Here is a 14,299-nt window from a genome sequence, read left to right on the forward strand (position 1 = left end):
TAAAACAGTTTAATTTCCCAGTGACGTCATGGCATTGGACTACTATAGCTTGCATGCAATATCAACACATTTGAATGGCCAGGGATGTGAAGCTGAGGGTGTGTGTCTAGATAAAGTATCATAGTAGAACATAGGAGAACAAGCTAGACGAAAAAAAAAATCACTTTAGTGTACCTTTCCAAGTAAGTACCCAAAAGCATTTACGATGAAAAGGGAATGTTTTCAATTCTTACAGAAAAAAAAAGAATAGAAGGAAAGCCTTCTATCTAACTTGTATTTTCATAAAGCACGAAACACACCCAATTCTAGAGCACAAAGACTGGAGTATATAAGATGCATGAGCACACACCAGGAATGGTAAAAGACGGCCACCTTTGTCGGAGGTGTATCGGTATAGAAAGGCTAGTAGTTGTAGTGAACACACCGTCTCTTGTTTTGTACACACACGGCTAATAAAGCACGTGGGGTAAGGTCGTGTTGCTGTGTTTGTCGTGCTGTACTTTCAAGGTTGGTCAGTAATCCATGAATGGACCTGATTTATAAACAGTGGAGACATACTCTGGAGTCGACTAGACTCCATAGCAGGCTCTCTGGGAAGTTTCGGGGGCTTATAATACACATTTTGCTGATAAGCCCGTAACCATTATGCCCGTAGAAAAGGAAAAAGGTATATTACAAGCCCCCCAAAAGGCCCAGAGAGTTGACTCACTTTTCCATTACGTAAGATGGCAATGTTTCAGCCTCTTTACTACGTCTACTTTGTCAGCCAGCAATAACAAAAGGTAGAGGGATATTGGGTTTTAAAACAGTCTTGCATCAATAAAAATAAGTCGATGCAGGAAGGTGTTATCATGGGAGTAAATAAAAGACAAGTAACTATTTCTTCGAGCGATTCCATTGCCTTCAGACCTATTCCATCAACAGATACAGTTACCTGGTACGGGTTAGGGTCTGGTCGGATCTGAGGAAAGGTCCGCTGTGTCAAGAGAGGTTAATGACCCGTGACGAAAGGCTGGGGATATATGGTTACCATGCATACAGTCATGTGAGGATGCCTATCTATACTACCTCATGATATACAGCCATGATAAATGCACCAATCTGTATCAGGGGCACAGGAATACAACTCATAATACCGTCTCAGAATAACGGAGATAACAAAAATGGCCATACCTGTAATATTATAATCCTACGAATAATGAACCAGGAATGAATAAATGTGGAAAACGAAATATGTATAGATTGCAAGATTACCGTTGAAAGAAACAATATGGCAGACTTAATCACTGTGGGAATATCGTGAATTTTATATTGTAGTTGAGAAATTTTCATACCTCTTTGCTGGAGTCTAACGTTAGATGATACTAAAGCCTTAAAGTAGATTTTATTGTCTTTAGAAAAATACCTGACTTGTATTCATGTGAATACAGTGTATATCGTCTTGGGGCATGTCAATATCTTATTTGGGAACTGTTCATGAATTTAGTCGCCATATACAGTATACTACTCATACGATATTTGTCATAAGGTTAATTCCTATATAGCTCCTCGTGCTAAAAGAAATAGTGCAGACATACCTTAGCTCTTAGATGTTCTCTAAAAGGTGCCAATAATATAATCAGACAACGTAGTCTTGCTCTCTGGATTTTCTAAACACCGTACTTCACTATATGTGTCTCGCCTCTCAATTCTACCAGGAATGGATTGCTCTTTTTTTTCTCTCCGCCATCTACGTCATAATGGCGTCTGCAGACGACAGAATAGGTTACGGTCTCCTTGGTGATGACGTCAGAAGGAAACACAGACCATTTGCCACCTGAGGCCCTTTTTTCAGAGAGCTCAGCTGAGCACGTCAGGTAGATAATTATGCTGTTGGTACTGACGCAGCAAGCGTGCAAAGGGAATGCGTTTTTTTTCTTCAAAGGTTTTATGTTTTCAGATCTTTTACAGAGAGGTTGACATGGTAATTAAAATCTTTCTTTCAATTTTAGAATTTGAGAGAAGGGCGTATTTTAGAGAAGGAACGCACGAAAGCAAGGGTACGCATGGCATGTTTTTTGCGCAAACATGGGATATGTTATAAGCTCATTTCAACATAATGTACTATCTTCTGTTTCTACATTTCTTTGATTTCATATGCTATCCCACAAATGTTTCTTACCAAATAATATTTTTCCTATTTTGCGACTAGGGAAATGTGAATTAACGATTGAATCTAAGCAAGGCCAGTCGGGGTATCATCATTAGATAGGCTTTAAAGAACGCTTACAGTTAGAAGCGCAAAGGTTAGGTGTGAAAGGTCGTTCAGTATAATATAACTAGCTGCTGTTGCGCCGCGTGCCTGCGGAGCTGATATGTTATACCGGCTATGCGACTTTCAAGTCCAGAAGATGAATGTACATCCACTGAGTTCCCAAAATAGCAGCCTTCACTTAGTATGAACTGTCTAAGGCGTCTGCCCGATTCTCCATTAGGACACACATTACAGAGCGATGTTTACATTGTAGAGTTGACTCGTCTCACAAATAGTTGTCCAAGGATCTCAAAAACTGTCGAGATCTGAGGAGAACCATCTGTCGAGGTATGCACATATCGATATATATATTCAGGGAGAAGGGATATGCATCGGGTATCTGTTTCAAGTGAGACAGTTTATGGTGCTTATTAGTGTAGGCGAACTGTTACTAAATCTTAAGTTAATCTCTCTTGCTACTAGTATCCTTCATTATACTAATGTTACTCCACACTACTAATATTAGTAATAACTTCGTCACACTGATGTCAGAATACGGTCAGCTCTAGCTAGTGTGTTCCGCCAGCTGGTAGTCTCCGCTGTCATTTTCCCAAGAACTACAAATGATTCCGCCAGCTGGTATGTTACGCCGAAGGGCGGTTATACCGGCTATACATATACAGAATCAGATCCAGATCCAGATCATATTTACACCACCCCCTCCTCAATAGAAAGTTACTGGGCGCATAGTACGAATTCGAAGAGAGTACAAAATGCAGCAGTAGCACTGCTACTGACTGCTCAACCGACAGGTTTGTACAGGTCCCGAAATTTTCAAACAGTGTCTACGCAATGAAGACATGTACAGAAATCAGCCACAACATTCCCGTTCCGGGCGGTGCTACAGGTGTACAGAATTATTATAACACCTATCGCGTCAATTTGCATCAGGGCAATATTGTCAAAACAGTCAGGTTCCGATATCAATGAGAAGGAAAAAGCATGCAAACTCCGTACATCTAATCAAGATGAAAGGAGGGGGTCAGGGGCTAAAGCTATTCCTGACAATCCCTCTAGAGCCGTGTAAATGGAATAACCCACAGAAAGACGTTGTTGTGAAAAGAAACAGGCGTTATGCAATCTTTATCTACAGCGCAACACGTTGAATTTAAGACGTTGTAACATCTGTCACTGAAACGCATATAGTCATGCACTCTTAGTCTTTGTATGGAAAAGTGAGTGTGGGGAAAACACATCCCGTCCAGATAGCTAGAAATGCTAAGAGAATATTTCCTTGTCAAGTCAACTGGTCAATCTCAATAGAAGGAATGCAATGACTTTATAAAACCCATACATTAATATGCAAGTCTATCCGCTGTGGGTTAGATGGGCTACTCTCCAAGCAGAACAGTGGGTCGGGCTTGTTTTTGACATGTGTTAATGCGTTTTTGTCGGGTTTTCCACTTTGTCATTTTTTGTCTCTATAACAGCAAAAATGACAGAGTAGCAAGCCCGACAAAACGCCTAAAACACGTCACAAACCATCCGGACCCATTGCTCTACTTGGAGAGTAAGATGGAGCTATTGTACGATAACTTGAGTTATGAATTACCTGCATTCTCGGAAAATGCTGAAGCAAAGGCACTCAATGCGTTCTGTCCACCTGCTTTCGTAGACTTATCTGTACGACAATGTGACGCAGTTTGATCAAACCATCTACACAATGTCGGCGTAATCATCCGTGAACTCTGTGCCCCCACAAACCAAATAAACTTTTCAGGTTCCGGCCCGTCATAGTTACGCCAGAGATGTCAAACGGGTATGTGTGAGAAAATAAGCTAAGGCAAGTCTCGGCCCTTACCAAGTTTACCTTTACTGGTTTCACAGATAAACTGTGGTGAGGATATCACGTTATCTGGTGATTACTTGGCAAATTGAAAGATCTGCACTTATTTAAGGTTGTACTGTTGTTTCAGGGAGACTTTAAACTTGACCTATGACGTAGTCATCATCGGAAAGGACATTTTTGCCATTTTCAACAGCTTCCACTGGCACGCGAACAGATACTCTAAAGGGAACGCTCCAGGCAAAATACGACACCCTTTCTATACTATTCGTACGCTCTATTCATCATCGTACGCTCTATTCAAATAAGTAGCAACCGTGGCACTACGCTTCTTTTGCATGTTGGTGGTACTTTATCATACGATATCTAATTTACATGCCGCGTGTGTGTTTAACCCGAGAAGGGTTATGTTTATGTTCCTCGGACATTCACAGACCACAAGTCATCTGTAAAATGAAAACAACATACCTCCGTGGTTACATCATTTGAACGTGCTAGGGTCAGTCTCTCATTTTACTTTACCTTCCGGCACTCCTCATATTCTCAAGGTTCTGATACCAAATCACGTATTTTACACGCGATGGTTATTGGTTCAAGGCTTTATCATTTTACATCATGGTAGATGGCGTTAACTTTCAGTACTGTAGGGAAACCTGGATGGAGCCCCAGAAACAGAGCCCCCTTGCGGAATTTAGGCCACCTGCAGCCTGTGCATGTGAACAGACGTTCTATTTTTCTCTAATCAACCCTTTCTTATCGGTCAAACCATTTACAAGTCATTTGCGACCAACACATTCTTTGTGCGCTGTCAAATGGCCCCACTAATGGCTTAACTAGTGGTTTATTTTGGCACATGATAGACGGATAGGGTTTCCAACAATCGCGAATACTTTCAGCGCCTTGACCGCAATCAAAGTTGTTGTGCACACAACTTTATCGTATGATCGCGAAAATGGCCGTTGTAAAAGCATTCCCATGTAAACGCGTGCAGAATAGTTTGAAGTAGGAGATAAGAAGGAGTAACATTGTTTGTTAATGTAACGTGAGAACATGTATCTGGGTTCTTATCAATGTGGGGTCTGTTGATTCGTTTGTATGTTGGCATTAAAGGCACAAGACTTGGGTAACTGCCAGCAAATATACTGTTTACAGATAGAAACCCTCCAAGGACTCAGCGAATTTACTGTGCTACCAAAATGCGAGCGTGGACGTGTTTTGTTAAGAAGTTGCTTGATGAGCACAAGTAAATCTTGGACAATTTCTCTCCTTTGCCTTGACCAGTTATATGTGCAACACTGATAAACATACGAATACAACATATACAAATAGGCGTATCTCTAAAAACACCACGAGTGACCTAATTGTTACGGATGTTATGTAAAATGACCACTGCAAGGTTTCCTCTGACCGGACGTATCGATAACTAAAATCAATATAAATGATCAAAACATAACCTTATCATCGGAACTGGACCAAGGATTGGACTACATGCAGTCTCCAAAATAGCTGCATGTCTTGGTCCAGTCTGGTCCAATCTCCAAGCAGATATCTACGGGGGAAAATCGTATGACCGGCTGTAGAATCTGGCCGGCTGATACGATTTTGCCACCGAAGAGATCTGCTTGGAGATTAGTCTTTGTCGCATACGCAACAGTCGACGTCCATGTTGAAGACACAGGTGGCAAACATTCACAGGGCCAGGTCAACTATCATTCTTCTATATACGTGTAGCGCTTTTTCTGTGCTGTTTATCAAAATAAGCCTTTGACCGATGGCCAGTGTTGTGAAGAGGATTGATAGAACAGGACAGAAGATCTCTGCCCAAAACCTATTTCAAGGAATGAGAATGACAAGTAAGCTTGTTTTAGTAATTATGATGTTAAGTTGTATTCTATGTACTATGTTTAACAGTTGCTGTCATACATTGTGCCGTGTACGATTGTCGTGCAATTAAGTCCTTTATGTTCATGGATTCACTAGTAACAATGTGTTATTCGTGAATGTAAGAACGCACTGTCGAGTCCCCATGAAAACTGAGTATAACAAACAGACTTCCAAGGCTCCCATACCTTTTTTTAAATATTAGTTCAAAGTAGGTTATTTGTTTTCTACTTAGGGTCAATTACAGAGCTCTATAAAGAACGAATGTTTAGCAGGTACTGCTTTGATGTTTTGTCAGTCGTGCTGACAAAAGATGACACGCTTGGTTTCGCACCGGTGTCCGTTGGTCAGATATACCATTGTTGAACTGTCAGTCATTTTTAAAGGCGCAAGGCTGACATCTTTCAGCAAATTTGAACAGCATGGCTATTGGCTGAGGTGTGCTAATTAATTTGCCATGGGATAGGTTGGAAGCGAACCATGTAGATCGATCATGTTAACATCGATAACATGTATCTCATTGGGAAATGGGAAACATCATCCCCTTAAATAGAGTCTACTAAACTACTGTTACTGACTTAGAAACTATATTCATATTCTAGATTACAGCATTTTAAGAATGATAACATTTGAGGCAAAGTTTGATATCCAACCCGTTACTAACATTCATCAAACTACATGTAGGAATGTTGGTAAAAAGGTTAATACAGAAAAAATGTGATGCTGTATTCTAAATTCTGTTTCACACCCTGCCACCAGTGTTAGATTGCTATGGGTCCAATGAGTTGGATATGTTCATGTTTATAAACTAGACTGTTCTAAGTATTAGATATTAGCCCTCAAAATGTTGGAATTCTTTTGGTGTCCGTGTCTGAGCATAGCAATCTACAGCAGCAAAAAGGCAAAACAGAGACACAATACATTCATAGCAGCTATCATGTTAAAAATGTACTAAACGTATATTCCTTACCTTCCTGGCAAGGGGTGGGTGGTTTGGGTTGGAAGTCTCGAAAGTGTCCTCCATTGCTGATGACCGATGACCGTTAGACTGTCACTAAACTGATATCCAGGGCCCGGAGGAATGACTGCGAACTCTACTAATTAACCGTCGTTCTGCACATGCCAACGTTGTCAGGTTCAGACAATATTTCAGCCATACACAGGTACGCAGAAGCTGCGGTCCAACCAGCCGGATTCCAAAGTCTACATTACTTAGTGACCCTTTCGCTGTGATGCTTTTAGACATGAACTCTGGACAAAATGACGATAAATTACTGCATTCACGCTGACACCTAGTCAGTCTAACAATGGAGAGGTCTGCACTATGTAAATAAGAACTAATTTCTCTACCCTCTATGCTGATAGATATACAGCTATAACTCACGTTTGGATCATTCCACTCTAGTAGAAAGGGGGTCATCCGTACAAAAAAAAACTTTGAACAGCCCCTGTAAGCGACATTGGAACCATATACTGTGTACATAAGAGGTAAAACAAGTAATCAATAGTTTGCCTGTGAAATGAAATGTTTTCGTTAGTTTATATGTTTCAGACGTAACCCCTATGATTCGCACGAGTGGACTGTGCCTTGCCCGACTTAATAGCCTGTCCTCCATCCGGGACTGTGCATCAAGGGAAACGTGATTTCCTTACGTTTCAACAGGTGGGCAAACAAACATAGCATTGTTGGGACCCGTGGGGGCGACAAAAGGTAGGATTTCTATAGCGGAAGCCGGCCAGTGCAATGGATCTGGATTACGCTGACAGTCCGTAATGGTAAAACGGTGTCCGAGCGCCGCTGGGTGTAACATTAGCCACGCAGTAACCGAGTAACGAGGTGTCAGTCGGGGAATGATGTGGGAAGGGGGCAGATGACGATATGACCTTTGTTGTCCAACAGATAAGACTCTCACCCACTTCTTCTAATAACTTTCGCAACTCTTTGTCATGGGATGATCTACAAGGTAGATACGTAATGATTTATTCACATTTCTCAACAGATTTTAAGAGACTCTGTGCTACAGACAGATTTCAGTATATCTTTAGATGCAACAACCCCTACTATGCAAAAATAGGAAAATATGTAAAGGACTGCATTGCCATTGGAAAAAAAAAACGAAACTTATGATTAGCCCATATATCTCTATTTTGTGCTATTTTCATAGTTCGTGCCATACAGTGTGCCGTGTTTAATTTTCCTGCAATAAAGTTCTTATAGAATATGTTTTTGATGACGACCTATTAACATTAACTCTCTTCATGGCGACCAGACGTGGTACTGCAGATCAGCCTCTGATAGGGCAACATGCAAACTAAGCTGCTACATAACACTAACAGCAAGATCTTTGGTCCTACATGATGTAGTAAATCATATCCTGCATCGCAATACTTTTTATGTTACTAAAGGATTACAGAACTTCATTAGAATGTATTTTAACAAGGTCTTTTATTTCAATGTACAGCAGGCACTTACATGGTTGTTGGTCTTGATACACATCCTCCATCAAGGGAAGTCAGTACGTTTGCTGTGACAGCGTTATATATCTTGATTACATAGTAAATATATCCGTATTTTGCTGCAAGTGGCACTGCCGGTAAAGAAGAACACCATAGATATATAGAAAATATGTCTTCTCAATATATGTCCCAATTTAAAACACTAACTTATCATTTCTTATCTCTTTCTCAATATGTACACGCATATTTGTGAAAAATGTATACAAGTCTTTCTGTGAAATCGTTAAAAAAAATCTTAGCAGTTTAAAATATGTTATGGTCGCCATATCTTACATATAGGTTTGTTATCAAGGATACTTTACAATTACGCAGTACCCCCTGGTATTTGATATGTTTTGTCGTTAAATCTATATTCTGTGAATTTCCAATGTTTTCCTTTCTCACAAGTGATGGATATGCAGGTGATGATATGTTTGATAGTTATATTGTGACAACGATTTAATCGTTAGCTTCGTCATCCCTCCTCGTTTATCATATATATATTCTTTCAGAAATATAGCATTTTTAAAAAATACTTCTAATAACACCACAAAGAAAGCAGCAAGTTCCATTTTACTCTTAACGTAAGCCAACTATCACATATAGTCCGTCTATGAATAATCTTAAGGCACCTGCATCACTATCTAGCTGTCTAGCAACGAGAACGTTGTAAATCAAACTATTGTTTGTTTCTGGATTATATATGCAAAAGTTAAAAAAATATGTAAGCTTAACTCTATTCGTCAAACTATTGTGGTCGTTTCCGCTGGAAAGTCCAATTTGTGGCCATGGTCTACAGGTAGGAATCGTGTCCATTCTGAAATTAGAAAAAAAAACACGTGTAAGTTTCACGAAGAGAATGGTGTTTAACTGAGCAAAACAAAAATCTATGTACACAACCATCTACTTTCATTCACACCGTTGCTCCGACCTTTGTCATTTTCGTAAGGGCGATTCTGGCTAGTTATCACCTGTAACTGCAATCGTGCAGTGCAAAGTGAGAATTGCGCCGAGGAATGTGACAGACGGTCATTGGAACGTTAATGAAACACTTAGGTGGTTGTGTACAAACAATTTTGGTATCCATGGTATTCAACCCTTAGCATATTTGACCCTTGCCAAGGACCTAAACTATGTAAGCATCAGCTACATAAACACACATCAACATTTTGTCTACATTCTAGAAGCCTAAACCATTTAGCAAATTGCTGAGGGTTATATTGCCATAATAGTTTCCTGCAAGGAAGCAACCACCATTACACCAGACGAAGGGTTGACTGTATTTCCCGGCAGTGTTCGAGAAGCCTTCAGTTTACACTATATAGCTACTCTGTTTTTTTTTGTTTTTTTTAATACAAAACACAAATAATAGCTTATACATAGTTTATCAAAGCTGTTAGCAGACAAGACAGCATTAGGTTTTAATAAAAGAAATCATTCCAAAGATATGCTCTTGAGTTTAAGCGGTAGAGAAGAGACCAACACCTTTGTTGAGTAACTTGTCGCTGGCCAGTAAGGCGACTTTGCCCTAGGTATCTGGAACTGGAGGTAGTAAACGAATGTGTTTTATTAGTTTCAAAAATGGACCATGCAATGTTAGTAAAGATTTTACTCTGTTATTATAACGTTAGTACAATTGCGGTGAGTGTTTTTCGTTGCTGTCGCTAATTACAATTTGATTGAAAGTTTAGCTAAACTGGTTTGCCTCTGTTCGTCCGTTTTGCAGAAATTTATCTATATGTATAAGAAATGCAGTCATGCCCGATCTTTAAAATTATTGTTCCTTGTGTGGCGGCATATTTTGGTGGCAATGAGGTGGATGGTATGGTACTTGTATACGTAGTTTTTCTTTCAATTAGTTGTGTCAGCGACCGCAACCCCTAGCTTGTTGTTGCATTTTTCTCTTGGCAAGTCTTCCTCGCAATGCGCTACTGTTCGCGGATCGGCAAAGATCACTTTTGGGATTTAGAACACACAATCATTGAAATTCTTTGGAAAGAGGAAACATGGCTATTTGGAAAAGTCGATAAAAAGGAGTCCCGTGTACAGCGGCATGTGAAATAAGAGGACGCTAAAAAAGACATCAGAAAATGTGCAACGAAAAATGTTCTTCTTTGGTTATGAGAAACGGTTCAGACATGGCATACCTAATATGACGAGCTACCTACGACCTATCCTTGCTTAAATAGTATCGTACTTATTGTGTACATTAAAACGTGGTTAAGTGTGGGAGGATGAGTCAACTTGTCTGTCGAGAATGAGATTTAGTAGTTACGATTCTGTTAGAAAACGCAACACCAAATATCAGCAACAGAATAAAGGAAGCAGTCGGTGGGAGCATGCAGATGACTTTACCTCGTTAACGTGGACGTTCCGTTGCACGTTGTTGATCTTCTGGCCGGTGAAGGTGCTTGTTGCTGGCTGCTGGTATCCCCCGTTCTGGGGGCGAACCAGAGACTGGTACGGGCGCTCCTGCTGGTGTATCGGGTTGTGGTAGACGTGTGCTCCCTCGTCAGGCCTACCCTGAGGAGCAGCCGCCCCCACGTTGTCATAGATCACGTTGTTGTAGTTTTGTCCTGAGGCCTTGTTTTTGCCTGTTAGGATTGGTCATACACATTAAAATCAGATCTTAACTTCAAAATATTCAAATCAATCAATAACAGCATACATTGACATTAGAATATGTTTGATATATATATATATATATATATGTCTTTTGCTGTCTGGGGTGATACAGTAAAATATGTTTGCTGACCTGACAAACATAACGAAGCGTTGTATGAGGTCATCGAAATTTCATTTCATATACTGTATATATCTTACTGTGTATTCCATGAAGTCAAACCCAAATAGCTTCGATTGTATTCCGTAGCGATTCGTACAACAGTCCCGTACTCCACTTGTCACCATTGTTAATTATAAACCCAGAAAGCTTAAATTTGTATAGGATCCGTATCAGTTTTTAAAATAGTCCCCTAATCCACTTGTCACCATTGTTAAACCCCAAAAGCTTCAATTGTATTCCGTATCAGTTTTTAAAATAGTCTCATAATTCACTTGTCACCATTGGTATACGTGACTTGCATTTTCTGTGTTTGTTGTCTATACGTTGTTTCATGCCATCGGGAAAGAACTTGCAATGAAAATTATACATCATATTGTACACTTCCGTTGATGTCTATTTGCTGTTATATCACCAAAGAAACCTGTATAGTCCCCACCAGAAAAGTCGTATACAACAGTAGCACCATGACCGGACTCGTGGACAGAAGGCCTGTACTTGGCGGCACTGGTGCTTCTTAGACCACGCTCTAACCCGGCCGGGGCGTAGTTCATAGCGCGTCGGTTTGCGTACACACTGTGGAATCACAGAGTAATGATAGTCATATTACAGAATTTTCCAACACCAAGCAATCCAGTTATGTTATCTATTATACCGCATCTCTCTTCTACATGCAGTATGCCAGCCCATCTGAAATTGGTTCATATTGTATAACCACTTTGTCCAAACATAGCAACATATATAACATCTGATTGTGTGTAATCAAATTCATTTGAATGCACATAGTCATTTGTATGTATGTATGTATGTATGTTTGTATGTATGTATGTATAGATGTAGTAGACCTTACGAAAGTCGCTGTACTTTTGTTGCGTCAATAAAGATTGTCCTTTATAACAAACACGCTGAACGTCCTGTAATTTAGGTAATAAATTTCCAGCCATTCGAGGGACGAACAGGGTGAAAACAAGTGAAAGAAAAGAGATAAAGAATATCTTGCTTATTGTACATCGTCTTTGATCATTAACGAGGATGAACGTAATAAACTCAGTAGTCTAGGAGGCGGAGATTCTCAGAAAAGGCCTGAAAATGATCGACACACATCAATATATTATTCTATACTATTCAGGTTCGGCTACGCCACGAGTTTTTATTTCAGGTCTCTCCTCCTAGCCTACAAATGCATGCCTCATTGGTACAGGTAGTCAGATGTATAATCTTACGTGTCATCCGCGATCGGCTGGCTCTTGCTCTTGCTCTTCAGGCAGGTCCTCGTGGCGACCAGAATGAGGATGAGGAGCAGGAGGAAGCCGGCAACAGCCCCAACTGCCGCGTACACAACGTTACCTGTGCCTGGTGAGAACAGGGTCGTTATGGCTCTTACGAAGACTTGACGTCATGTACATCTAAAGCTGTTGTATTGGGTATCAGTATCTCACACAAAGACATTGGCCATGCACCGACCAAATATAATTTAAAAGCAGAGCTACTGTCAAATAAGTAATAATCGACATAACGCGTCATGTATATGTGAATGATCACTATGCTGACATGGCAAAGGCCAAGATCATACTGACTGTATCAATATCACCATGTATGTTTTCATACTTTCTTTTTTCATTCATCTACAGGTTGACTGATACAACGATTGTCTTTTTCTAAGTGAAATTAAACGCTTCAAGTCGTTCTCTCGTCTTACCTCTATTCTCGCATCTATCACCATTGTAGGTAGAAGTGAAACTGGATGTACACCTGAAGCAGATGGAAAATCATGTTAGGTATCAGGTATAGGAACTCCTCATTATTCATAAATATTTCCTTTTTCAAATATTTCCTTCTTCATCAGGGCGATGAAGATGGCTGACAGCTGCCGAAACGTCGGCTCTTGTTAAATGCTTGGTTGTGAATAAAAGAACCTTGTTATTCAGTCATTCGCCAACCTGATGAAATTATTCACGGATATTGCCTTTTCCGTGTGTGACCTATGCTGTGGCAGACAAATGTTACCCAATGAAATGTCCTCTGAATAATGGCATATACATAGCTAAAGAATCGACATAAGCAAGCAAACATAGCTGGACACATTGTTCTTATGTATTCGATCCCTAACTATTGAGAAAGCTACAGTCAAGGAGCAAGAAGTCTGGGTGTGGGCTTGAATAAAGTTCTAAATGGAGAACGTTAACTATGCGTCTACAGCCTCTTTTCTGAAGATGTGTCATGACGTGTACGGTTGACTTGAAATAGTCCACTACTACTTGCATAGCTATAGCTGTACTCTTAACTACTATAAGCTACATGTATTTCAGAATCTAGAATCCCGATATAATGCACTAATCACGAAATATAAACGTACTGGCAAGTCAAGGTTTCACTGCTTGAGTCCATGCACGTTCCACCGTTCAGGCAGTAGTCCGGGTTAGGGCTGCAGAACGCCAGGCACTTCCCACCGTAGCTGACGCAGTTTACTCCAACGGCGCAGTCACAGTCAGTGATCGGCACTGCAGTAGTGTCTGACAAGTGTGAAATTCAAGATTTTTGTTACAAATACACTCATGACCCGTCCTTGTTCATTTTCATTTCCAAATGCTATCCAGCATCTTTATGAACAAGAGTAGACGGGAGTATCATTGTCAATAATTCAACTCAACAAAGTAAGTGACTATGTTTTCTTAACAATTTTCTATAGAAAAATTAGCTTATCAAGTTTTGATAAAACAACAGGCATGTTTACTACCCAAGCATTTAATCGACAGGAATCAGTGGAAAAGAACAAGAATTACTTGGTGGGGCGTAGGAAACTTGACTAGCGACCAGATCCCCCAGCTTGCCATTGTTGTTGTCGATGTACTGCTTAAGAAGTGCCACGGCCTCCACGTTGTCTGGAACCGCTTGGTTGTTCTTGAAGACAGTGTCGAAACTGGCAACGACGCTCCCCGGACTTGAAGTAAGTCAGAAATGTTGGTAAATAAATGTGAAAAACGGAATGTAAGCTTTTGGTATCTAATGGGTTGCTTTCCTCCTTAGTATTGAATACAGCTAAAATTCTATCTCTCCAGTT

At 40.2% G+C, this 14,299-nt stretch overlaps 2 protein-coding genes across 18 annotated transcripts in view; both read right to left on the reverse strand.

The window, feature by feature from the left end:
* Positions 1-7,283, reverse strand: part of LOC136430050 (ras-related and estrogen-regulated growth inhibitor-like) — a 43,049-nt gene extending 35,766 nt beyond the window's left edge. Inside the window, exon 1 of one of the 2 annotated variants that reach the window (XM_066420309.1) lies at positions 6,931-7,283. In XM_066420309.1, coding sequence (XP_066276406.1) covers positions 6,931-6,984 — 54 coding nt within the window. In that variant the 5' untranslated portion in view covers positions 6,985-7,283. Of the gene's footprint in view, positions 1-1,577; positions 1,711-6,930 lie in introns of those variants that run through there. The other variant, XM_066420311.1, reaches the window with a different exon arrangement.
* A 1,104-nt stretch (positions 7,284-8,387) lies between these two features.
* LOC136430041 (uncharacterized) overlaps positions 8,388-14,299 on the reverse strand; it is a 64,279-nt gene continuing 58,367 nt past the window's right edge. For 14 of the 16 annotated variants that reach the window (XM_066420285.1, XM_066420283.1, XM_066420282.1 and 11 more), the window contains 8 exons: positions 14,022-14,179; positions 13,595-13,751; positions 12,938-12,990; positions 12,462-12,591; positions 11,678-11,814; positions 10,812-11,050; positions 9,942-9,998; positions 8,388-9,273 (listed from right to left, as the gene is read on the reverse strand). In XM_066420285.1, coding sequence (XP_066276382.1) covers positions 9,250-9,273; positions 9,942-9,998; positions 10,812-11,050; positions 11,678-11,814; positions 12,462-12,591; positions 12,938-12,990; positions 13,595-13,751; positions 14,022-14,179 — 955 coding nt within the window. In that variant the 3' untranslated portion in view covers positions 8,388-9,249. The remainder of the gene's footprint in view (positions 9,274-9,941; positions 9,999-10,811; positions 11,051-11,677; positions 11,815-12,461; positions 12,592-12,937; positions 12,991-13,594; positions 13,752-14,021; positions 14,180-14,299) is intronic. The other 2 variants (XM_066420271.1, XM_066420273.1) reach the window with 2 other exon arrangements.

Source organism: Branchiostoma lanceolatum, chromosome 3 (assembly GCF_035083965.1).
Source record: "Branchiostoma lanceolatum isolate klBraLanc5 chromosome 3, klBraLanc5.hap2, whole genome shotgun sequence".
Lineage (NCBI taxonomy): Eukaryota > Metazoa > Chordata > Leptocardii > Amphioxiformes > Branchiostomatidae > Branchiostoma > Branchiostoma lanceolatum.